Genomic DNA, 26925 nt, shown 5'->3' with positions numbered 1-26925 from the left:
TTTTTATATCAATCAATTTTCAATTCATTATAGTCTGATTGTAAGCTTAGCTAACATGAGTGTAAACTTGGATGCACTTTTGTTTACTTTTTCTTTTAAGACATGATAAAGAATTACAGGATTCCAGGCTGGACTAGAAAACATGAAGTTTTTAAAGTATTTGTTTAACAAGTTTTCCCCAGCAGACATTTATTTCATTCCTTTGTGAGGAAAAAGATAACTTCAGCCTCTTAAAATCCATTACTGACAATACAACCAAAATGTTCCAAATACAGCCATTACCAGGTAAAGACATAATATTCTTACATTCAAAAACGAACGTGGGGGAGGAAGAGATTTTTTTTTTGTTGGCAGTTTACTTCACAGCTTTGAAATTTCTTTTTATTCCTGGCTATATTGAGAACATGGGAAAAAAAAAACTAAGAAGCTTCAAGTTACAAGCATCAGAAAGAATTTACAATAATTTAGGGTCAAAGCCATGAATACAGGTCTTAGTAAAATTACGTGGAAGTGAGAAGGAGACTTCTTTGGAACCCATGGGCCACAGGACCAAAGAAATTTCTACAATCATTGCTCCTCTCTGCTTAAGAGAAAGATGTAGTCAAATATAACTTGGTCATTGCAATTTTTTTTATAATCACCATCAATTCTGCTTGTCTGTTACAAAAAGAAGAACAGTTTGTACTTTATTTATTTACATAGTCTAATTAACTTGTACCATAGTCATATTTTCGGCAGCACTTTCTCCAGGTTACCTGTTTTTGATAATGTCCAAAATCTCAAACAAATTCACTTAGTAGTCCTAAATTTGCAAAAAGACATGGAGACCTGTACAGTTTCTGCAGGAATACCATCTGGTGTTTTGAAACCAAGAAAATTCTACTTTGTAATATGACAGGTTTTATGGCAAAAAAACAAAAAGAAATATAACAAATGAGACTTACCACGACTATATATCGAGGCCTAAACTGGATGGTTCCAAACAAACCCAAAATGACAACTATTATTTGTAGGAAATTGCCAAGGATCGGAGCCCACTGGAAACCCAGGAAGTCAAAGATTTGTCTCTCTAATGCTGCCAGCTGTAAGAAAACACATAAACAGAACACCCACTTTTTAATTATGGGTTGGACAGAATATTTGATATTTTTTTATTTGTACAAGGCTTCACCAGTGAGAGAGCAAAGCTATGCAAACCTTGCTATTGCTTCTGAAAACCCATCACACTCCCTCCTTTCCCCATGTCTTTGTTTTCTTAGATTTACTCCTAACAAGACTCAACTGCAAGTTCCTCAATCTGTAAAAGCTGAACCTGAAAGCCAAAAGGGCAGAGCAGGCCCAGACAAGTCCCACACATGGCCACGGTGATCTGAGGGGTTCCTTAATGCAGGAATTAGGGAGACTGCTGGAAGCTCCTGAGGCACAGACGTAGGCTCAGAGGGTGAGAGGCAGTAGAAAATGTTGGAAGACCTCAGAGCAAACTGCTTCAAAACCAGCAGCCAAACAAGCCATCTGTGCTCTTCAAAAGCTGCTACTTTTGGGCAACTACAAATCAGGAAAAAATGGTGGCATCCCAATAGCTCTCCTCCCACTGTCCTCATGGCATTTTGGGTCTGGATTAAGTTGGGTGTGGAAAAGGAGGAAACCAAGAAGCATCAGCATTTATCTTTGCATCAGCATGTGGTTCTTAGGTAATTCTGCATTTCTGAACATTAGACAAAAAAGAAAAAGGCAGATATAAAATTCTTCTGCAAACACATTTGCTACTCATTTTTGACAATCCAATCCACTGTTCTAAACATAGAAAATCAACTTTCTTAGCAGCATTTTTGTTGGAGTTTAAACTTAGTTCAATATTTTTTGCAGCTGTAGCAAGATAATCTTGAGCAGCTAAATAGAAACCTACTGAGAAACAACAGAATTTCTGTGCTTGCTAGAATTTATTAACATCTACTTGATTTTACTACATTGTTACAAGCCCTAAAATTTACTGAAATATGCACTTACAATATTTATAACTGAGACAGATGGAGCAAGCATGGCTCTATGAATACCAACCAAAGGATTATCATATGTGGGTATTTCACATAAACCAGTTCATTTTACACATTATGGCCAGATTCAATCTTCACCTGCAAGATGAGGCTAGGTGTCACTGAGAGCAGAATCCATTTTTTCTGTACAAAAAGTCTCCATCACAGCAGACATGAAAACCATATTCTCTATGCTGAGCTTAATAAATATGATAAATCTAAACAATGAAGTTAATAAAAGTTGAATCATCAACTTGGTGCAGCTCCTTCCCAATCAGTGAAGTTTTATATAGCTGACTTTTATCAGCTAAACATCTGACCCAGCATATATAAATGAAAAATCACACAGTACAACACAAGGGTGCCCCAAATCCCATGTGCAGGATGGTAAATAAAGAGTTTTGAAAGCTCTTTGGCACAGTCAGAACCTACAGTTTATGGCCTGGCAACAGCATAATGACAGTCCTGTATCACATAGGAAGGCATTTATGACATCCATGACAAGAACCAGAGACTTTTTCATTTCCATTACAAGTGGAAATCTTCTGGGTCAGCAAAACAGCTAAAAAATTTCAGAGACCACCAGTTTTCAGAGACAATGTGTCTTCCTGAAGCCCTGACATTAGCAAGCAAGAAGAAGATGGAGCTGTCAAATCAGACAAGGATTTGCTGAGTGTCACCTCTGCCCTGACATTCACTGAAACCCTCCTGCATCTTTGGCCTTCACATGCACCAATAAATTGAATGTGTCCTATCACACTTCCAGCACTGAAGGCAGCTGGCTTAGCATTGTCTCCATTAAAGTGTCCTTGGCTCTGAAACAGGGCAGCTGTGTGCAAACGATACCCTTACCTACTCTAAACAACCCTTGGCCATGGGTTTCTTTCTCTTTGGGAAGGCCACTGGTCACAATAACCCTGCTTAATGTGACAGAAAACTTTAATGGCTCACTAAAATCCACAATGTCACTGCCTGGCTACCTCCCCAGGCACAAGAACGTGCTGGTGTCAGGAGCAGAGAGCTTGCCCAGAGTGGGTACTGAGGAAATTTACACTGGTGGGTCATGGATGCCGTTATGCATTTTATGTAGCTTTGAAACACCCAGAACTATGTGAAAGACAAAAGCCTGCAGCACAGATATGAATGAAGCCGTTTGGTATTTGTCCCTTAAACTGACCCTTAGGATAAATTTTGAGATCATCACCTTAAATGCCTGAAAAATGTAATACTGGAACATAAATGAACACAACCACTGCACTTTGCCACCACACTCATGCTAAAAGGCTTGGTGTTCAGCTCATGCCTAAACTGGATCAGATAAAAAGTTTGTCTTCATGTGCATCTCCCTGATATCTGCCAAGCAAGTTCTGAGTACATCCATCAGGCAGGTCTGGGCTCCCACAAAATACTTCAGTGGCCACAAATATATTCCCAAAGATAAGGGAGCACATGTATATATTCACCATAGATAGAGTTACACATGAAAAAAATTATTAGCCTTTCCATGGATTACTGTGGTTAAGGCACCCACCACAAACACAGAGAAATAAAGTTCAATTTCCTCTCCTGCTGCCTACTGAGTTATTCATCCTTCTCCTCCCATTTCCTATCCATTAGGATACCAAGGGAAAGAGCTTCTCTTTGAAGCTGTGTTACAGGCAAAAAAAAAAAATGTATTTCACAAGTCAAAAAGAGAGCACAAGCAGAAACATGAGGGTACAGTCTATTGCCTATGGCACTTGTACAAAACTGAGAGAGTTGCTCATGTTTCTTGCCTGCAGGGCTCACTCTTTATTTTATATACAGTGACAGCATGAAACCACTGAAGGAGCCCTGGAAGCAGGATGCCAAGCATACAGTACCATTCCTTCCCCACTAAGTGCTCTCACCATCAGGCTATGCAGAGAGACCTTCCTGCACAGCTAAGTCTCATTTATCCTGCTCTTGTCACCAACACAGAGTAATTTGTCTCATCCCCAAAGCCCACGGAATACATTAGCAGAGGTGGTGTGGGGGCTGAGGAGAATCTAAAGAAAAGAAAGAGGTAGGAGGCATGTCTTTCCTCCTCAAATTGCTACTTTCTTCTAAATTATAACACCTTCCAGGCAACACAGGCAGAAGTTAAAAAGCTAATAATTCATTATCATGGCAGAGGAAACATATTAAGATCTGTTTTCTTTATACCATATGAGCAATCTAAACCGAATAGAGGAGACATCTGAGTGCTGCTGTTCTCATGTCTAGTAGAGCCCCCAAGAAGCACTGAAGGCCACAAAGATTTTAGCTCTGTGCAAATGAAAACGTAATCCCTAACACAGGCTGTGATTCAGGCAATTCATTTGACAGAAATCATCAGAATAAAGGGGAGGAAACAGGCACCTGTGAATATTTACAGGCTGGTCTTGCACAGATATGAAGAGCCCATACTGTTGATGTTCGCCCAAATCCAAAATCCCTGTGTCCATCAGTGGCCAGCAAACTAGCCTAGATTCTGTGAAAGATGGTTTCACTTGGAGTTAGGTGCATGTGAATACTTCAAAATGTTATACCAGAAACATTCTGATTATAAGGAGGCTGTTCTTCTCAACAAGAATTTTACCCACATTAATTTATAATTTCTTCACGATTTTCAGATTCTTCTGAAAACAGCCTAAAAAACTGAAACCTAAAGGGAAGGGAGAGGTTCCCAAAATTAGCTGGCTCAACTTCTTCCATTGCTAGAAGACAGATAATCAATTTAGTAGGGCAGAGGAGCTCAAGGCTGCAGCTGGGGTATGCTCAATGTGACTGAGGTCCTCTGGGGTTTACTGTCATACCAGTTCCCTACTAAGCTGGGAGAGGCTGCACCTCCATTACTTGTGACAACTAAAACAACAAAGTGTGGGACTGTCCATAATAAATTGTTTGATACTTTTTAAAACGAGTAACATAGAAGTGGAATGAAACCCCAAACATTTCTTGCAAATAAAGGAGGAGAATTTGTTTCAGCAACTTCGATATTAGATGTATGTTTATAATGAAAGCTATGTCCAATTGAGTGAAATATTTTCATGAGAACTTATAAAGACCTATCAGAATTGATGGGAAATAACATTTTCTTATCATAACAACACTTGGAAAAGGATGCATGATATTTCTTGTTACTGCTGGCAAGGGAGCGCTTTGTTATTGAGTCATCATCACCACTGACAATCTTGCAATGCAAAGTGCAAGACTCAGGAGACCAGGACTAGCAGTAAAATGCTCTAGTGGGACTGTAGCACTTCACTTAATGAAGTCTTGGGTTTTTACCTCTTTGTTTCACTAAGTCTTCCAACATTTCCCATTTCCCACTTCCTGCAGAGCTCAAGGAGAAGGCACTAAGCTGCAAGATGGGGCTTCAATAAAGTCACTCAGGGTGAACTTTCTCTTCCTGCCATGCTCAAGCCCTTTTTTATTAAGAGCAGCAAAAACTTCAGGTGAACTGATCTATTTGAATTCTGAGCTTCTTCACCTTGAGAGGTCAACCAGATGTGCAGCAAAATTGGAACCTCCTGAACAGAAAAAATAGTGCAACTGTAGCATAACTGTTTTACAAGCCGTTTAAGGCAAAGGAGTAGCAAAATAAAAGGCAATGCTGCATAGGATCTGCAGAAAGAAATCATCAAGATGTTCCTCATCAATAGAGAAATCAAAAAACGTTTTTGAGAGAAGGATTCAACAGGGTGCCCTGCGAATTAAACCCTTCCTCTAAATTCTCAGGTCCTCTTATGCTTCAAAATATAAATCAGAAGCTGTCTGAGTGATGAGACACCACAGCAGAGTTATAAAGTCAACTTTCAAATTTGTGTTAAAACTCAATTTTCTCTTCTGTCAGAAGCATCAAGGAAAACAGTCAGTCTTATAGTTTAATGGAAAAGTTTTATAGATGACATGTTAGTTTGAGATTAATAAATAGAACCAAATCCATAACAGAAGAAGTCACTATACCAAAATAAAGAGTTTTCATATGTAATAGATCATTTCATACAAGAAAAGACCCAAAAGTGGCATGATATAAACAGAAGACTATAATATTGCTAAATGTAAAAATAAAAGGTTAAAAGATATAGCTGCAAATTTGCTACTGTATAAATTACTAAATTTTAAAAAACTGGGAAGTGTAATCTACTCTGAATTTGATACTAAAAAGTTGCTTCACTCTGTCATGTAAAACAATCCCTAGAAATTATAAGAAAACATAAATATCAGTATTATACCTAAAACGCTTGTATTTGAGAAATCTAAAAAAAAATCAAAGAAATATTTAATAACTGTAGAGCTGTAAAACTATATAGCTTTGAAATCCTTTTTGAAATTAAAACAATTTTACAAGATAGAGAAAAAAAGGAGAAAAATTATGACTTCACAAATGGACACTTACTGTTACAAATGGACTCAGCTTTCAAAAATTAAAATAGTATAGAAAAAAATGGTGAACAAAAAAATTACAGTTCATAGCATTCATTTTCTAAATTCAGGTCAGGAATTATCTGTAACATTTGAATTATGCATGTAAAACACAGAATTGGCTGATATTGCTATTACTTATCACAGGACAAGTTCCAGGGCACAGCACATCATCCATACTAACTGCTGCTCCTAAGAATAAAGATGTTTTCTTCAAAATTCTTGTCTTCATAAATTATGATCATATGTTATGTCTTATGTCTTATGTCTTCATAAGCTATGATCATAAATTTAACCTGTGGCTTCAGGAAGAGTTTCCTGAACATGATGAATTTCTGAGGATTGTTAGTCTTTTTACCATTATCACTAGTTCCAATGTGGAACTGTTCCACGGTTCCAACTGAATTACAGTTTAGTTCAGTTTGGAAGATGCAGCTGTTAAAAACTGAAGTGGTCCCCCAGCCTCCTCCAAAGAAATTCCACCTGCAGCTTTGAGTAGTCTCTGTTCTGAAGCCCCAGGATACCTTTGCTAAGGTCAGCAGTGCAATCACCTTTTCCTCACAACCTGTCCTCCCGTCCCGTCCCATCCCGTCCCGTCCCATCCCATCCCATCCCCTCCTTTCCCTCCTTCCTTCTTTCCCTCCCTTCTCCCTTGGTTATTTTGTCCCCAGATTGGTGGGCACTCCCAAAAAGCTACACATCAACACAAGGGAGAGGGCAATGGTGAGGCAGGAGAGGAGCAGCAGGAGCCTCCTACACCACCCTGCAGCCTTTGCATTTGGCTGGAATAGGCAAGACCTTGGATCAAGGTCACTCTTAGCACTAGGCACATTTGACTTAAAGTCTGTCTTCACATTCCAAGGCTCTTAGGTGTGTATTTCTTTTTTCTTGACAGATGTTTCACTGAGAAAACATTTTTGTAAAACCTTGGGGCAAACGCTCAACGTTCACATTTGGAAAATATGCACTTTCTAATTTAGGGGAAAAGACATCAAAAAGCTGCCAAGCTACTGTGGATAAAACCTCAGCACTGGAGAGTAAAAGACTGACTTACCACATGCTAAACCCCAGGATTTCTAACAGGAAATTAACAGGTGATGAAAGAAGAAGGTTAAAATAAATAAGTAAATAAGTAAGTTTCATCAAAGGCCAATGGTAATGCATAAACAACTTTTTATACAAATTTTTTACTCCTGCTGTGATTTCAGAATTTTACTGACAGGCTTGACTTCAGTAAAAAGGAAGATAAGATTTAACAGCAGAGAAATGCTATGTTTTTAATGCAGGGGAGAGCATTTAAACCTGAAGAGGAAGGGAAGTGTCAGAATGATCACTCTTAGCTGAAGAACGCTATTTAGCAAGTTACTGTTCCCCAGCTAAATATTACAGCCTCTTTATTTGTAACTTATCCTCTTTCACTACAGGCTTCATTACCAAAAATGAATGTAGTCAGTGTCACAATTAAATGTTTGACCTCGATCACTACTTCATAGCTTTGGTGACAGTTAAAGGAATTATCTGAGCACAGAACAAACTCTCATTAGATTTTTAATGATCTGCATTCACTTGTCCAGGTGAAACACTAGCTTTTGGGTGATTTTAGGAAGGCAATCCCTTATAACAGCTCACTAAATACATTTATAAGACTATGTGTCATGGAGGTTATTGAATATCAGAAAGGTTCTGAGTAAATCACAAATATTTATAGTGAGTTTAGTTTAATGGAGCAAAAGAGAAACTTAGCTTTCTGACAGGTAATTGTCAGAGAAGGAAAAAAACCTGATGATCAAAAGTGTCTTTGCAGCCTTGGTCAGATAGATAGGTAATTGGCTGTCACTTGAGTAATTTTAAATAAAATATGAAGCAAAAGAAATACATGTGCTAAAGGAGCTCGATAAAAGAGCAGTAGCCAAGATTAGTGAAGGCCAAAGCATAAAAACAAATAAAAGAAAGGCATGTTCAATAAGAAATATGTTGTCTTTTTAAGACAGCCTGTGCTGCTTTTCAACAGCAAATGCTATTCTTATTCAGCTGTTGAACTCATATGGAAAATACTCAGAATTAAGTAAAGTTTTTCCCACCATTCTGCTAACTGCTTTGGTGAATGAGTTCAGTGGAGGGTGATGGTAGTGACAGCACATAATATTGCCGAAGACATGATATTTTAACAAAACAAAAAAAAATCTAAGAAGAAAAAAAATTTCACTCCTCAATACTTTACCAGTTGTTCTTTGATAAATGTTTAAGAAAAAAGATGGACAAGGAGCAAGTAGTATATTTTCAATGATTTTTGAGAGCCAATACACTGCTCTAACAACTCAGAACCAAAAGACCCCACTAAATGAATGGCAAAGAAGTTGATCTCATCAGGTAGTTTGAACCCAAGTATAAAAAGGAGAGATGGTAAATGCCAGATTTTTAAAATCTATAAATCTACTTAGAGGGCGCTGAAAAGATTCTTTTGTCCACATTTTAACAAATATATACATATATTTAATATCACTATTTAATATTATCAGACAGACACAAAACAAAGGTAATTCTTAATACAAAACTGTTTTTCTAATGATGTGTACTACAAAAGCCTTGCAACTACACTGGTGATGTGCAGGAAGATTTTGAGTGATGGATTTGATATGATATTATTAGGTATTTTACCAGCCCTCCAGTTTTGCCTCTGCAAAGCTCACACAAAGTCAAAAGAAGCCATGACTGCATCAGAGCTGCAGGATCTGGCTCAGAGAAGCAATAGCAAATTATTTAAGAATCTCATCAGCATGAGAAGAAGAGTTTGTTGATGTTTATTCTGCAGGGTCACCTGACTGCAGTGACACAAAAGGTGGCATCAGACAGTTCCAGTTCCCAGCACACTACAGGTGCCAGAGTGATATACCCAAGGCTGATGGCTACATCTGTACCAAACAGAGCCCATAAAAATGCAGTTCCAGGATGTAGGTAGCCATGAGAGGGAAGAATCCAACTATTGTAATAAAACCCCATAGCGCCAACTCGTTACAGTACAGTGATTTAAGATTGAATTTCAACCCTCCAATGAAGCTGTAACTGATCCCAAAACACTAAAGTCAAGCCCCTTGGCTGCTTGACCTATAAAATCCTGCAAACAGCTGGAATGAACATGCTTAAAATGGCATTTAAGACTCCCTTGGTTGTTTCATTTAAATGCCAGCCCACATACAGCAAAAGACAGTGTAAGACTTGGTTATAGGTTAAAAATCTTTAAAGATTTCTATCTTACTATGAATGAAAAAGTCCATGTCAAAGACACTAGAGAGAATGGAAAAGCAAATTACAATTGACTTCTTTCTAATTATATCAAGTGGCATATGTGGTAAATTTAGTCCAAAAGAAAGTTTTAATTTGCCACACCATTATATCCCTTCACATCTTCAAATACTAAATTCTTGTAATTGTTTTTTTTTATTTATTTCCACATTTGAACACCTCCAGTAAACCTCTGTACCTTTACAGACTTCCTGAATGCAGAGGTTTAAGACACAGAGAAGTATTTACTAACTAACTAAGGTGAGAATTTAATAGGTTTACTACTTATTTGAATTCTCAAGGCATAGCAGGCAAGGTAAGGAGGTGACAGATAAGGAGGCAATTTGATAACAATGAAGCTGACAGCCCTAGATCCCTCCTAGATCTTGATGCCTATGGGATCCAGTTTAAAGAAAGAAAAGTGAGAAAAATGAGACAAAAATAAAAAGCTGCGAACCTATGCTGCAGGATCTGTACCCAACCCATCCTCAGCATGAGGAGTCTGACTGGGAAGGAAGAGATGTTGAGATGGGCACCCAGACTGCAAGGTGAAAAAAGAATTGAAATCCCTGTAAGGTAAACAAGTAAAAACAGTATTTAGAGCCTCTAGGAGATGAATGTCATGCTCCTTCTTGCCAAAGAGCAACCCTCTACTCTTGAAATAAGTCTTTCATTACTCTTTAAAACCCTCCAAACCAGTGTTTTAATGCAGGCTTCAAAAGACAGAAATTAAACCAGTTGGAATTCTCCTTCCACAACCAAGGAAGATACATGTTCAGAGCTCACATGGACCTGGACAAGTTGGACAGTTAAAAGTTCAAATTTATCAAACTATAATTGTCTGATATGAGCTTTTGGCATGAAATATCAAATGGCACAAATTAATTCATGCCAGGTCTTGAGAAACATAAGGTTTCCCACAGGATGGTGCATCTTATGTTTAGTTTGTTGTTCCAAAAAGGCAGTGTATCTTCAATCACCAATTCTCTTCAGGCAAAACAAAGTAATAAGCCAAGCAATAAAAATCATGTGCTGGCTGTTACCTCTAATTTGAGCCACAGCACAGAGCCTATTTCCACAGCAGGCAGGACTTCAGATGTCTGCCTGGATAATCTTCCCTTTTTTTTTTCCCCCAGAAAACTTCTCTCCAATGCATCTTTCAAATGCCAGCCATGCAAAAATAGAAGAATGAGAGACTGCTTATATTTGACAGATGCACAAGGGGAAAAAAAGCAGTTTAGCACCAGCTCAGAAGTCTCACAATGTGTCTAAATAGGTCCCTGCACTGCAGGTCATTCACTTGCTCTCAGATGCCAATTTCAAGCCTAGTAGCAACATTCATGGATCCTTTGACCCTGTCATTGCATGTGATGAGATGCACTGATGTTGCCATTGATGCTGCATTGACGTTGCCATTGCATTGACAAGAAAACTCTGATACTGGATCATTTCATGTTGTCAGGTAAAATACAGAAATACCCTTCTTTCTTTACAGCATAGCAAAAACATCCCTCCACCTCCTGAGTTATTTGGCCAGGAAGAAGGGTTGGAATAAGACTGAACAGCAGCATGACAAATATTTTGACCTCATGTTATCTTAAGTTATTCATCAATAAAATTTATTGTATTAATAAATTCCAGTAGAGGGCTATATGAGCATTTTTGTCTCATTTAGACATGCAAGTATGTTTTGATTAAAAAGAATGGGAAGTGTGAGACTATTCTCAAACATGAAAGAAGAATACTGTAGTTAGAGGTGGGTGACAACATAGCCATATCTTGCTTTAAATCTCACTCTTTTACAGGTATTCTAAGATCTGCTATTCTCTTGTAGAAATAAAACTCCAAATTCACATTATTTTCTGTGATTTTGTAGCTTCCTCACACAGAATGGAGAATAAACTTCTCAAATTGTATATATAACTACATGTATGGTTTACTAGAAAGCTGTCAACAGAAACACCTGTTCTGGAAAATGATTGTTATAGACCTACAGGGAAATAAAAGATATCTTTTGGATTGTTTAAGCTAGATTCTTTCTAAATTACCTCCACTCTCAACTTCTTTTAAGGAGTTTAATTTCTACATAAACTGTCTTGATTCCCCTAACCCTTTCAGAATGCCATTCCAAAATGTCATCATTCAAACAGCACCCGTTTCATTTTAAATTCATCTTCCCCAAACAAGAGTGGCCAGCACTCTTCTAGATGTGCAGACAAACTCTCACGTGTTCCTTTTCCAATGGAAATACATATTTTCATTTGGCATCAAATAAGATCTTGACTTTGGCTTGTTACAAACTGGCAATCCATTGTTTATAAGAGAGAAGGATGAATTATTATCTGAATTTAAAACAAGTATTTAGAAATAGGGATAATACCATTCAGGATAATTTTAAAACTCAAAGGTATACATATAGAAGTGTAAAAGTTCTGCATGTTATATATTTAGATCTCTTTCATAAAGTAAGTGTTCAAATTGTTTAATCTAAACTTTTTCTGTGATTTTAATAGAACATAATTAATCTCTCAATGACTTACTTCCATTTAATCCTCCAACTTTTGCTTTTTCTCCATAGGAGTTGGACTGCAGTGCTTCAAAAAAGTTTATGTAGCCTTGTCCTTGCAAACCACAGATGCAGTAATTATCTCCCTATACCTTCCCAATTTCTGCCCCTATCCAATAGCCTCACTGCTGATATTTCAGTATGCACTACAAAAAGATGGTATCTAGTGATATCGGTGGAGCTCTTTACTTATCTCAGTGGTAGTCTCTCTATTTATCCCATCAGTCAAACCTTCTCCAGCAGCTCTTTTGTCCATTCCTAGGCACAGCCAAGACATACCCACACTTGTCAATTGTCTCTCAAAAGGCTTGGAGCCGAGCAAGCAAGATGAGGAAAGCGGGGGGGCTACCAGGATGTCACAAAAGACACCAGTGCTCTTCAAAGGCTGGAGGTAATTATTCCTAGTTACCTAGAGATGCTCAGCAAGATTACATAGGCAAAAGTAGAGACAATCTTAAGTCATATAGGATAATAGAGTCACATGGTTGAAAATTTCTCCTTTGGTTTTCAGAATACTGATCCCTAAGATCTGCAAAATTCCTCAAATGTTTGTCAGTTTGTTTTAATGCTATGTACAAAATGTTCCTACACAGCTGAGATAAGAACCAAACAGCCTTAATTAGTTGCAAAGTATCACACCTCTGTGTGCTGTGCTCTTCTGAGCTGTATCACAATCACATTTCCTCCAGACTACTTGGATTGTATAGGTTGATGCTGTGCAAGTACCTCCTGGCTATCATCCTGAACTTTGTGACTTGCCCAGGAGACATCAAGAAATGGCACAGTTTTACAGGAGACCAATGTTTAAGTTAATGCAGAGGTCCTACTTGAGTGCTAGTGGAGCAAAAGTGGTTCATGGAATGGTAAAGGTGGGAGGGGACCTCTGGAGGTTACCTGGTCCCAGCCCCTTGCTCAACCCAGGCCACCCAGGGTCATTTCCCCAGGACCACGTCTAGATGGTCATTGAATATCTCCCAGGGTAGGGACTCCTCTTGGGGAGACCTGTGCCAGTGCTCGGTCACCCTCTCACAGCACAAGTGTTTCCTTTTTCAGAGCCTTTCTGGCGAATTCATCAAATGTGCTATGACAGGCTCTGTGGGGAAGGGAGAACTTTTAGAAAATACAAGAAACTCCAAGGCATGTTTCTGTCTTCAGAACATGCTGGTTTCATTGCTGTGGCAGATCTGATACAACTAAACCAGCATAAATTTATAAACTTGAGCAAGTTAGTTTTCATATGGAGAACAAAAGGTGACAGTACTTAATGAGAAGACAAGTTTAGAGCAAAGACCCTGGCAAAACTCAGAACCTGGAACCCTTAGTCCCATCAGTTACCCCAATTAAGCCACCAGGGTTCTTTAGGAACACATGAGCTACAGGACGACATCAATGAATGAATAGTAAGTGGGCTAAATGGTAGAACTCAAATTCATCATCAGCTCTACAAGATAAAGGAACATCTTTATAATGTGTCTGGAACTTCACTGCACTATGTAATTCCCTCTATTGAATCATGAGGTTAACTTAAGCAAAACGAATGTCAGATGAATCAGAATCTGATTAGAGATACTTGCAGTAAATTGTAAGACCAAACAACCAATTGATAAGTGCATAAACATAAAATATGGATCAAAAAATAAACATATCTCAAGCATCTGTAGAAGGAAGATAGTCTTGCTGGCTCCATGGCTGAAAAAAATTTACACTTGGGAAAAGCAGTTGTAGGCAGAAATCTCTGACATTTCCTATCACAACTATTGGGACCACGGGCCACTGTGAGACTTTTGGAAGATATCATCTGGGGATACCTACTATGGAACTGTTGAAGTTCATATTACTGACAGCAAAAGCGGTTGGAACAATGGAATGCCATTTGTCTCCTCTGTGAGCATGCCATTAAGCATGCCTGAGGACATTTTGTTTGCCTGCTTTTCTGCAAAAGACACAAATTGCATGCATGTACTTTGCAGTGCCAGAATCTATTCTCACCTCCCCAATAAGCACAAAGCTGGAAAACATATCTCTACCAAATTTGACTTTTTAAAGTTCTATCTACTTCAAGACTTTCAAGAAGTTGTACTATTCATATGATGGCAGATTTTTGTCTCCCATTTCCCCAGAGAAGTAGAGTTGTGGTCTTGACGTTTCAGTAGTATGACTTAATTTCAAAATTCAGGAAAACAAACCAAAAAAACCAAAAGGAAATAAGGAAATTATTCTGAATTCTCCAAAATCTTACTTGAGCACAAATATACCAAAAGTGAGAAATTATTATGACCAAAATTATGACTATCAAATTGGCATGTTTCATCTTTAGCATATTATTTGTCTGAAGGTCTTACTGCTGTGAAAGTCATTCTTAAAAGTTAGTGAAAAGAATCTTTAAAAGACTGAGTGGATAAAAATGTTACTTGCCTTCCTTCCCTACTCACATTTTGTCTACCCTAAATAGATGGATTAGTACAAAATCTGAAGGGAAGCCTTTAAACTCAGGAAAAAAAAATCCTGCTGCAGACCTTCTGCCTCATTTAATTTTACTGTGCAAGTTCAGAAAGGGAAGACCATGGAGAGAAAATGCTCCATGGTGTCTTTGGTATCTTTGTGAATACCAGTAACCACATTAGGCTGTCACAGACTTGTACATCCAGTAGATTTCAGTCACTGTAGACTTACTCATTCCAGCTATACCTCCCTGGAGAGAGACACCTGCTTTCAGCAAGGCTAACCAATCAGTCTATGACAGGAAGTTTTCAGACCCCAGGGAAGTGTGCTTTAATCTCTTTTTTTTATCATTGCTGGAATAGGCATAAAGACAAGGTAAGCCTGCCTTATCTGATGCCATGGTAAGAAATTATAAACATGCATTATTATCTTGCAGGAGTTTGGGAAAATCTGCTGTCAGAAAAGAAACCTCTTTAACCCGGTGATTCAGCAGATGGGAGTTACATGGAAGAAGCTTATACAAAGAAAACCCACCATATTTCTCCATGAGAGGCAAGTCCCCCATATGCCTCCTTTTCTTTGTAACTTCAGAATTGGAGAGGCAGCAAACATATTTATTCCTGCTTCTGCTTGAGCTGTCACACCTCTCATTTTGAGCTGCCATAATGCTGCCTTTGCACATTCACACACCTCCCTGGGGACATGCTGCTCACCAAATCCACAGATCTCCCTTCCAGATCTTTAGGACCAAAGTGTCTCCCATGTGTCTCCAACAAACTCTTCTGCAGACTCTTAATTATAATGACTGCTGCATTTTTGTATGGCCTGGGGTATATCCCATCATCTGGTGTACTAAGTCTTTCTAATGGATTCCCACAGTTTGGGGTAAACCATACACACCTTAAGGTGTTGGTGAATTTATGTTAGTCAAACAAAATGGACAGCAAATATATAAGTTATGTTTTGATACTTAATGCTCAACAAAGTTACAGATTATTTGTTCAGAAATATACCACAACACGGCCACTTTGACCATTAAATTTAGACCTTATGGATTTTTTTATTCCTGGCCTTAGTAAGAGTTGATGTCTAGCTGTTCTGCTCTAGGGTTACTTCGGAGACAAACAGCAATGATTAATTTTAATGACATGCCTCTACTTTCACTGAAGAACCAAAGGGAACCACAGCAGCCAGGAAAGATGCAGTTTATGTTGTTTTTTGTGCTCTTTGCACTCTGCCATCTGTCCTTCCTCTATCCCATACAAGAGAAATGTGGGGAATAAGATGATGTCATGCCCAAGAGTCAGCTGCATTGCATGCTAAGAAGGGATAAAATTTTTCTTACTGCAATTCTCTGGTAAAATTAATTAAACAATAACCCTTTTTGATTGTAAATGGGCAATATATTAACACTGACAGTCTCTGTCAAAAGCCCTCCCGAAGTCCCTGTATGTTTGTCACATGGTTTCCCTATAAATGTCAACACTGTTTCAGACAAGAAAGTGGATTACCTAAGTATTTGCTCTGATTCAGTGTGTCCTGGGAGTAGTTTATTGCAATATCTTACTACTTCCAAGGCTATTGCAACTCAATGAGATGAGTAAAATATCAACCTTTATTTCTGTCTTATACTACTTACAAAATACAGTAAGAGGCTATCATCACCACTTTCATTCTCTACTGTGGACTCATCAGATTTCCTTCATTATAATATATTCTTCTACAAAAGTGAGAAAACTGCTGCTCCAATTGAAAAACTGTTTGTATTCAGATGAGGATGTGGAAGCATGCAAAATATTTATACAGTAAATAGATAATTTCCTCTACACAAAAAAGGACAAATACAAAATCCAAATTCACTTTCTCAATGTAATTCAACTTTCTCATGGATTACTTGTTCATGGTATTTGATTTCTAGATCCACTCTTAAAAATATCTTGCACACAAGTGGCCCCAGGAGGTTTTTGATTTTCAAGGACTTCTACTTAGTCTCATGCCCAACCTCCCTATTTCCCCTACCATTGGCAGACAATAAATACTTATCAACCTCTTTAATGCTGTAAAAACACAACTCTAAGATGTTGCAACACAGTTTGCCCTTGTTATTTCAAGTTTATGTCTTGGAAAAGAAAAATTCACCTAAAAGAGCAGTTGTGGTTTTGCATCACAGGCACGCCACAGAAATCATAGAGTAGCCTGCTATTCCCTTCTCTCTTTGAAAGTATGGTTGTATCCTGTGTTTCAGTTCAATTTGCACTTGCACAGCCTTTTACTAGGCTTTTAAAATTTTCAACATAATATGCACAATGCACACTAAGATAACTGTTAGCTGTATTGCCTATTCTGCAATGAACACCTGTTCAACCAGGTAAGATACCCATCTTCTTTCCATTTTTTTCCAGAGTCAAAGCAAATCCATATCTTAAAAGTAAAATAAAAATAAGAATGATAGGACAAGGGTAATGTAAAAGGCATGTATGTTCTCAGGTACACAGGTTAATCTTATCTCCATTTTGACTCTCTAATGATCCAATTTATGGCATATTTTCTCTAATCCTAAATTCAGGACCCTACTTCTGATGCACAGTATATAAAGTGCCTTGTGGTTTAAAAAACGTGCTTGTTCTGATAAGCACTTTGTACTGCCCACATAAAAGAACTGAATGCAGGGCTATAAAAATGTCTCCAAGCGCAACTGTAAATTAAAGCTCTCACTTAATATTGAAAGCCTGGAGATGTTTCATGGCTTTAGGAACACACAAGTAACCATTACCTTTCTATCTTCTTTTTCTCTTCACGTACTATGTTCCTGTCTTACTGCAAGCATTTCTTTGGGAATAATGATCTTACAGTTTGTTTTTGGTGAGGATTTATTCTCATTACACAAATACAGGATTACACCATAAGGCTAAGACTTCAATCACAAATCTGTGAAAAATGCTGAGTCTGTCTACTGGGAATGCTAAATCATGACTGTGATTTTTTTTTACTGTTTGCAAAGTTTATGTAACTAGATTATGTTGTTGCATTACACTTTTATCCATGTTCAGTGTTAATTTCCTTTTTTCCATGGCATTAGAAGTTACCATTTTGCATTCCCCATTCTAAATTTGTAAGAAGCCATGGAAATGAAGGTATATAATTTAGCCCAAAATGTTTTATTGAAGTCATTCAATCAAGTCTTTGAAAGAGCTGGATGCATAACAGAGTTCTTTGATTTCTATTTCTAAACATTCCCTTCAATATGTCCCAAAGTATCCAAACCCTTTTTTAATTATTAAGGAACGGCCTTGTAGTTAAAACAAAGGAGACACTTACAGAAAGCCCCTGCCCTTTTCCCCATAAAGCTGTGTATAATTTAAGAAAGCTGACATCAGACATGAAGCAAAGTCATTTATGCTTGTGCAAATAGCCAAATGTGTAGGGAGTTAGTTCATAGCACATATCTATACAAATTGCATATATTAACATATATTAACATATACATATACGTGTATGCATGTATACATACGTTTATATGTGCGTATGTGTGTGTGTGTGTGTGTAATTAATTCAGCATCCCTAACTCTTTGGATAAACAAACAATTATATGGAATTCATTCTGAAATCTGTCCAAATCACACATACAATTTATCTAGATACAGAATAGTTACTTTTTCTGAATAAAATAAATCTTGCAAATGCTGTATGCATGAAAATTTTAAGAGCATAATCATAATGTAATTTAACCCAAAAGCTCTTCCCTCAGAAAAACTACTAGGTTCAGTAGAGGATGTACTTGTGTCCTGGGGTGACTTTATGATGCTTGTATCCCCATTCGTCTGTTTAGCCTAGAAATAAGTTTTGCACCTTTAAGACTGGTTCCAAGAGTGAAGCAGGGTATGAGAAGAAGCGCGCAGTTTGTTTTCAGAAACTGCACCTGCTCCTCCACATCCTTCTCCTGGACTGTAGTGTCTCTCCTTGTCTGCAGTGGACAGCAGAACAGAGCTCTCCTTTGCTTTTAGTTAGTTTAGCTAGCTGAGGCAGAGACTCTGGCAGAGACTCTCTGGACTCTGTTTTTTCTTTTTCTTGGACCTGTTTGAACCTGCTCTGGACTGAACACCCAGAGGAGCACCAGCAGCTCACACCAGTGGCCCACAGGGCTGGGCCTAGGCCACGGCATTCCCAGTGCCAGAGGGACTGATGAGAGACTGAGTGAGCTGAGCTGCAACCCAGGGAGGGGACTTTCTGACTTGGTCATCTCTTCAGAGTAGCAAGTGGTTTAATTGTTTAATATTGTTCAACTTTTATGCTGGTGAATGCTTTGCCTGTTAAATAAGCAGGGTTTTTCCACTTTTCACCAAGGAAATCTTTTCCCGAACCAGCTGGACGAGGGGCCACTGGAATCTGCTTTCTAGAGGAGCCCCTTTTGGACACTTTCTTAATCTGCTCTCTAGAAACCCCCTTCTGGAAGTTTTCTCCCAAATTTGCCTCAAACCAGGACAACTCGTGTGAGGAGGGCAGGATTATGTCTGATGTCCTCTCAGCAGCTCTCGTGCCTGCAGAACTACCCAGAATAATCAACATGGTCCCCACACCAGCACTGAATCCATTCATCTGCTGTGAGGCCCTTATGCCAGGGGAAAGAACAGCCTGGGGGCTTATCTCCATCAAGCACTAGGACAAACTCACTTATGTCAGTCATTGCCCACAGAATCCAAACCCTGCAGGTAGCCACAACACAGGAATATGGAAAAGGTGTGGGCAGGAGGTGGGGACAGCTATTCAGGGAGCCCTTTCTCACCATCACTACGTGCACCTCCAAGTAACTTCATACAGCTGCAGTCAGCTCTGCCAACACGGCTTTTTGGCCTGTTATTGTATTGTATTGCATTGTATCGTATTGTATTGGCCAGAGTTATTGTAAAGACTGAATTCTTGCATCAAATACAACTCTTTAGCTATTTCCTGAGTTTAGTCATTCAATATGTTTTTTTCTTGTCTCTTTACATTTCACATTAACTTGCTTTCAGAAACATTGTTAAATTGGCTCATATTTGGTAAAGTCTAACACTGCCTGATTAAGAATTAAACTCCTGTGTTTGAAATAAATGAGTATTTTGAAAGCAACAAAGTTTATGTACTACATGTACTAAAGTACAAGATGGTCTCAGTGATTATATTAGGGTCAGCATTAATATACTGGAAGTAGTTCTTTTCAAAGGACTTAATGATGAAGTTCTTTTCCAAGAATTTAACATTAAAGTTCTTTCTTAAGAACTTAAATATCCCCTTTGTTGTGAGGAAATATTTACTAAATTTGGAAAGTCTGCTGCTTCACATACAATGGTAACTTGACATAAGGCAATTACCCAAAACTGCCACATAAACTTTTCCTTTGAGATGTTTTCTTTGACTTAGCAAAAGTACTGTAATTAGCCTCATACCACAAGATTAAGTCCTTCTTGGACAAAAGCATGTCAGACATAGCAAGCTAGAGTTCTTCTCCCAAGACATGATAAACCCATTTTAAAAGCCACTGCAATAAAGTGGCTTTTTTTTCAGTAAACATGTGAAGGCATCAGGTCATCAAATCATGCTAGTTTTTTTAAAAAGACTCAAACTCAAGCCCTCATGATATAACAGTTATAGAATTCTAAATGCTTTGGAGGTTTAAGGCTTTTTGAAGACAAGAACACTAGAATTTCAATATTTATCTTTGTTATTGGCTACTTCCCTACCTCTCCATTCCTGTAAATCTTATAAATTATTATATTACATAATGCTATACATATTATTATTCTGTTGGTCATTGTTGAAATCTTCATCATCAAAGGACCCAAAGCACTTATACAACCATCAGGAATTTAGCCTTTAAACACAATATTCTTAAACAGGAATCTCTGAGGAAGTGGTTACATTTGGAGAAGTAGAGATAATGGACTATTAGTGCATTTGAGGAATGCCATATAATTTCCATAACACTTTTATTTCTTGATTGAAATTTCATAAGCTGCCCAATTAAGATCATTGCAAAGCACTGAATATAAATAATATAAATAATTTCCTTTATGACTCCTTCTAAACTATTATCCAACATTACCTCTCTTCCAGAACTTCTTTGTTGTTCAAAAAAATGGTGAAAATGAAGATCAGATCCTGAGAGAATTCCTCAGCTACCTAACTCTTTCAAAACCTCTGAATGAAAGACAAATGCTCTCTTCAAAATGTCTATCATTTTCATATTTAGTACTAGGCATTTTCTCAAATTATCACAGGATCAAAAAAGGTTTTATCATCATTATCTTTTCAAACACCGCTATCATTTATTTCTTTCATTTTTTTTCCCAAAAATGAAGAAATACTAAGAGATCACTTCTGTCATTTATACATTTTTAAGTAATTTGACTATTCTATCATTGCTCAAGAGGTCTGAATCACTGTTAAGATCCTTTTTACTTCAAACACATTAATGCTTATTTCTGAGCTCTATTTTCATTGTCACAGTTTTCTTCATTGCCCTCTTTTGATTATTTCAGCAATCTTCTGACACAGATACATATTTTTCTGCAACATACTGGAATATGCATTGATCTTTTCCTGATGTACTTTCATTTCCCTTTCTATGTATGTTTAAATACTTCCATTGGTTAATAAATTTAATATTTCTTGTGTTAATATTAAGTTAAGTGAAGTGGGTTATTTCTTGAAACTGACCTTCATTTCTTGAGTTTTAAGGGAAAAGGAAGACAATTCTTTTTCCCAAGGGCTAAGATGTACATTCTGTGGTTTAGACAAAAGCCCAATAAGTTGTATAATGTGACCACTGTGTAGCCACTTGGGTTTTATAAGTTGTACATTTATTAAACAAAGGAAGTGAATCTGAAAACTTTCAGTCATTTCTAGGTATAGGGTCTTGCTCATCACAGCATATCATAAATTTTGATCTCTAGAACTACTTACAGAAATGACAGATACTTTTAGAATTGTTAAAATCTATTCTGCCCTATAATTATATAAAATAACTGCACAGGCAATCTACTAGAGCATTACAAAGATACTGTGCTTTGGTCTTTCCTCATTATGATCCTGTTGCATTTCTTAAGCTAAGCAAACTAAGGAGATGCAATGGAAAAAAAGCCCCTCTTATATAAAACTATTGCTTCTTCTTTCTTTTCAGGCAATTTCCTTTATTTCTATATTAGTGAAATGGCTACAGCAGAATACCAATCACTAATCAATGGTGAACCAAGCTTTTGGTTGCCACAAAGAGCTTTATGCTAGCAATAATTCTGGTCTTATATTTTCTTGTGGGCCTCATGACACAGCCCAATGGAACTAAACTACTACAAAATCTCTACTTCTGTGAATACATGTGTGCAGAAAAGGGCAGACAGGGTGAATAATAAATAGCTGCTGTTAAAAAAAATCATATTTAACACTATGAGATATAAAACTATAGGTTTCAGAGCCTATATTTTTATATTTTACTGCTCTGCTTTTTAGCTGCTATGGAAATGCAGTAAAATGTCAGACAATATTTACTAAGTATCTGAATCATAGTTTAGAAAGAGGACAATAAATGAGTTTAAGGAAACACATTACAGTCAAAGGCCTGCATTTCAAGCAAATTATTCTTCACCTGATATGAATTATGAAAAAATTATAGGACCTTAATACTGGCCTAGTATCTATAAAAACACCATATGTAAATAAATTGTCCTCTCACAATGATATAAGAGAAATCAAAGCTAGTGATGAAAGCAAGATAAAAAATTTAATCTAAAGACCAAACCTATTGAAAGGTCTGCATCCAGTCTCAGCTCATTTGCTATCAGGAAACAGAATAACCTCATTTATTTAAATGTTAAAGCAGAATGTATTTAAGTTAATGGAACACTTGTGTTTGTTTAAAGATATAAACTCCATCAGCAACAAGAAACTTTATGCCAGCAGGCACCACTTGCAATTAGTTGCACCCCTGGATTTCAAACTGGGTAATTGGGGTTAAAGATAAATAGATGGCACCTTTCTTTTCTAATGCCCTATGGTGAAAATAAGAAAGTTCTGTCACCTTGGAAGAACTGCCAGATGAGATCTCAGAACAAAGTCATGTTGAGATGGCAATATCTAGGAAAATGCACCCAAATCCACTTCCCGCTTAATGGGAAAAAGACAACACTACTGGTCTTGGCATTATTTCTCATATATTGAAATAAGTACATGGTGGGATGATGAAGAAAAGGGAAAATAGCTACTGTCCAAGATCCGTCTGGTGACTGAACAACATTTTGTAGCAGTTGACCCTTCAAAATGTTGTGGTTTGCTAAAAATCCTTTTTCCCCCTCCACGATTATGCATACTAACTTTGGCATGTCTATAATTACCAGAAAGAACACTTTGATCAATAAATTTTAATATTATAAATACTTATTATGAGAATTTATGGCATACTGCTCAGCAGACCACCATCCATTACAACTTAACTCCTATTTGTCAACTTGCAGAATTAAAAATCTGGTGCTGATTGAAGAAATTAATATGAGCATATTCATCTGTTTTTTACAATGGCATCAATGAAGATGGAGTTGACAGGGTAAAGGAATGGTATTTTCTGGGCTCTAATTTCAGAGAACTTTAAGTCTATGTTAAGCCTGATGTGCAATCAATACATTTCAATTTAACTGTATATACTGGAACAGTTATTCAACCTGAGCATGGTGTGTGTCCTGTATGTATTCATTTTCAAAATGTCAGGATGTGCTTGAGAGCAGGTGTGGAACAGTCTCAATCTCCTGTAGAATGGGGAAGATACTCTTTAGAATAAAACAATATCGCAGTTGTAATTTTGAAAACCTTTAAAAGGAAAGCAAAACAACGTAAAACCCCTCAAGATCTATTTTGGCAAGCCATGCAAATGGCATCCATTACAAGGGGATTTTACACTGGTGCACTTACTTTGGACTGCAGGGGTTAACCAGAAGTTTTGGAGGTTAAACCAAAAGAACCACTCAAGTTGAAAGCTAATTGTGTTTTCTCTTTCAGCCCAGTTCTTAAATGACTCCTACTGGGTCATGTACCTAGAAGAAATTAGACTAATCCAGTAAGTATATTTCTGTGTGAGATTACAAAGGGGTTACATATGACTTTAATGAATCAGGGATAATATATCCAATCTTACGGCACAGAGTGACACAAGCTATTAACTACATTAAGTTCTTAGAATCTTAGCTTCCCATAGTATGGAGTTCTACCCTTTTCACATGAACAAATCACTGAGTGTTATTTGTATTGAGATTGATTCTCATATATGGGAGAGGATGCTTTACACCATCATGGTATTATAACATAAACATTGTGTAAATACATTTTATATATTACATAGAATTGAGAATCAGTGTTTCCTTAACATTTTAGGAGTATGAATAAGTTTTATTATCCTCTCTACAAATGGGGAAGGATAAACAGACCATCATGGGCTGCAGTTTTACACAAACTTCATATGGGTGAAAGGAGATAAAAATTACAACTTTTTATGGTTATGAGAGATAAAGATTCCAAATACATAGGAAGCAAGTAACAACTTGCATGCTCTGCATCAAATAAGGAGTGAGTGATATGAAAGCTTTAGCAGCTAAATGAAGCAGATGAGCAAGTGTACATTTGTGTTAGGCTTTCTGTGCTGATGTTTAGTAGTTTTACTACAGACAGAGGTAAGCAGCTGATTATTATCCCCCAAGAGCAAAAGGAAGCCAGTAGGCAATTATTCTGAACTGTGCTACGAGACACAATGCCTCCCAGAGCTATTTGTAGGCTGAGGCAATTTACATACCACTGTTTGCTCAAGCTTGTGCTTAAAAACACTGTTTATCCAAGGTAATATTGCTGTGCATGAGTGGTCAGGTCTGAAACCAAACAAGTTTTCTTGTCTCATCATCTCCTTGCTTGCTTTCAGAGATAGTCTGCAGCTTTACTGGTGGAAGAGTGTCTCAAACAAAAACATTGCCAGGAGAGGTGCTGTTCCTGGAGCACTGGTGGGAGACAAAAGGAGATGTGCATGCTGACTCTTATGGGATACTAGGAAGGGAAGAAGTGTACCAATTGTTTGTCATGCTGATGGAAATGAAGCAAAACAGAAAATCTAATTACATTTCTGAATAATAACTTCTAGTATTTGAAATACTTTTTCATTTTGAAATACCATAATATTCCCTTGTTCCTTCCAGGATGGAAATTCCTCTGGATTCCAGATGCCTCCTGAACACACAGAAAGGGGTCTGGGCAAGCAAGCAGACACAGATGTAAACAGGCAGTAGTTATCTCATATTGTCAATGGAAACCTCTTAGACTTCAGTGGAAATCTCTCCAAACAGCCACATTCAATGCTTCTTTTTCATTTTTCTTTTCAAATAAGTTTTAACCAGCCTTCAAAAATCCAAATGTTAATGGCATCTGCTTAATAATAGCTGGCTCAATCCAAATCTGTAGTCAGAATATGTTAATGTAACTTCTTGAAATGTGTGAGGTATGTGAAAAATTGCAGGTAGGAGAGTTTGTACATATATGGATATCTGTCTGTATGTAAGTAGATTAAAAGGTAAAGGTTGTAGCAAAGATGGCATATGAAGCTAACATGAAGATTTCTGTTATATACCTAATATGTATTTTCTTTGGAAATAATTTAGAAATTTTTTTTAACCTGTTCTGTGGCAATGTCCTTTAAATTCTCATTTTCTTATTTTCAATTTTTCATAAAAGGAAAGCAAAATGTAACAATTATCAGACTATTTTCTGTGTTTAAAAAGCAGGTCTGTTTCTGTAGTCTGATACACAAAATGTGAGAAGTCCAGACTTTGCACAATTTAATTTAGCCCTAGAAGAATGCATTTCATATAAGTTATTTCATATTTATGCATTTCGTATAAATTATTGAAGAATCCATACTGTGATATAAGGGTACAGTTTAGCAAACTATACAATTTTAGACAGAAACAGCTGCAAGCAAAACTGAAATGAAGAGAACAAGCTAAATTAAATTAGAATAGGTGATTTGGGATGTATGCAGGGCCAGCTTTACAAGGCATTCAAAGTGAGCCCAGGTGTTAGGCTCATTTGACTCTCACCAAAATGTCACATAGTGCTCATGTCTTACTTTAAAGACAGCCCATATTTCTAACCCTGCAGAAGCTGAAGAGCAAGCGGTCCCTATCCTATGGTTAATCAGAATCAACATCTTGCTATGAAAGCAAGGAAAAGGTCGCCCTGATTTTAGCCCATCACTGTGGCAAATCCGTAGTAACCCCTTGAAATGTTAAACATGCTTAAAACAATGTAAATGAGAGAAGGATTAAATCCCAGGAGACAGGTCCATGCCTAGTGTAAATATCACAACTTCATTAAAGCAGTTTTATGTACGACATTACACAGTGAGTAAGAATTTGCTTACATGTTGTTTCCTGCAGTCCCCCCATCCCTCAAATCATTGTATCTTATACATATATAATTTGTCTCCACTAAAAAAAAACCCTACTAAAATAACCTGCTCTTTTAGTTAAATTTAGGACAGTAGAAGCTCTAAAAGGAAGTATATGGAGGAGAGAACAGTTAGAGGGGAAAAAAAAGACTCAGAAATTCTCTCTCTTCATCGTTGTTTCTCTTGTTCCTCATAGTTAAAACTATATTCCTCATCTGTTAAGACATAATTGTATTTTTGCAATTATTCCCTCCTGCCAGGAGACAACCTGAGAAAAGACCTCATTGTCTCATTCTTTGAAACATACAAAACTTAATTAGTAAGGTTGCTTCCTTCAGTTTAACCTAGCTAGTGAAATTAAGCTGCCTACACAGGTTCCTATTCTGCCAGAAAATCATCTTTGCCCTGTTCTGAGGCTCATGATGAATCTTGCATGAACCGTGCCTGTCTTGAAAAAGGTATTTTTGTTCATTTTGTGATTATTTTATTATCAGCATATCTGATTTCCTTTAAATGACATGGGTATTATTTGGAAATAATTTTGACAGTGCAGATCCTCAGCACAAGCTTTGCTGAGAGACTCACCACTGCAGCTCATTAAGGTTAAAACCCAATTCCACCACCTTCCAGTTTCTCAGGGTTGTTATCTTGTGGGCTGTCTTGAATGTTAAATCAAGGAAGTTGTATCTGAATAATGCCCTCAAATATTCACATTGTAAATA

General features: G+C 37.3%; 1 protein-coding gene across 3 annotated transcripts in view; it reads right to left on the bottom strand.

Moving 5' to 3' along the window:
• NKAIN3 (sodium/potassium transporting ATPase interacting 3) overlaps window positions 1-26925 on the bottom strand; it is a 338372-nt gene that overhangs the window by 179233 nt on the left and 132214 nt on the right. For all 3 annotated transcript variants that reach the window (XM_030967335.1, XM_030967318.1, XM_030967325.1), the window contains exon 2: window positions 945-1082. In XM_030967335.1, coding sequence (XP_030823195.1) covers window positions 945-1082 — 138 coding nt within the window. The remainder of the gene's footprint in view (window positions 1-944; window positions 1083-26925) is intronic.

The sequence above is a fragment of the Camarhynchus parvulus genome, chromosome 2, assembly GCF_901933205.1.
Source record: "Camarhynchus parvulus chromosome 2, STF_HiC, whole genome shotgun sequence".
In the NCBI taxonomy this organism is placed as follows: Eukaryota; Metazoa; Chordata; class Aves; order Passeriformes; family Thraupidae; genus Camarhynchus; species Camarhynchus parvulus.
Note: the sequence above shows the minus strand (reverse complement) of the source record. Positions and strands in the feature narration are given on the sequence as shown.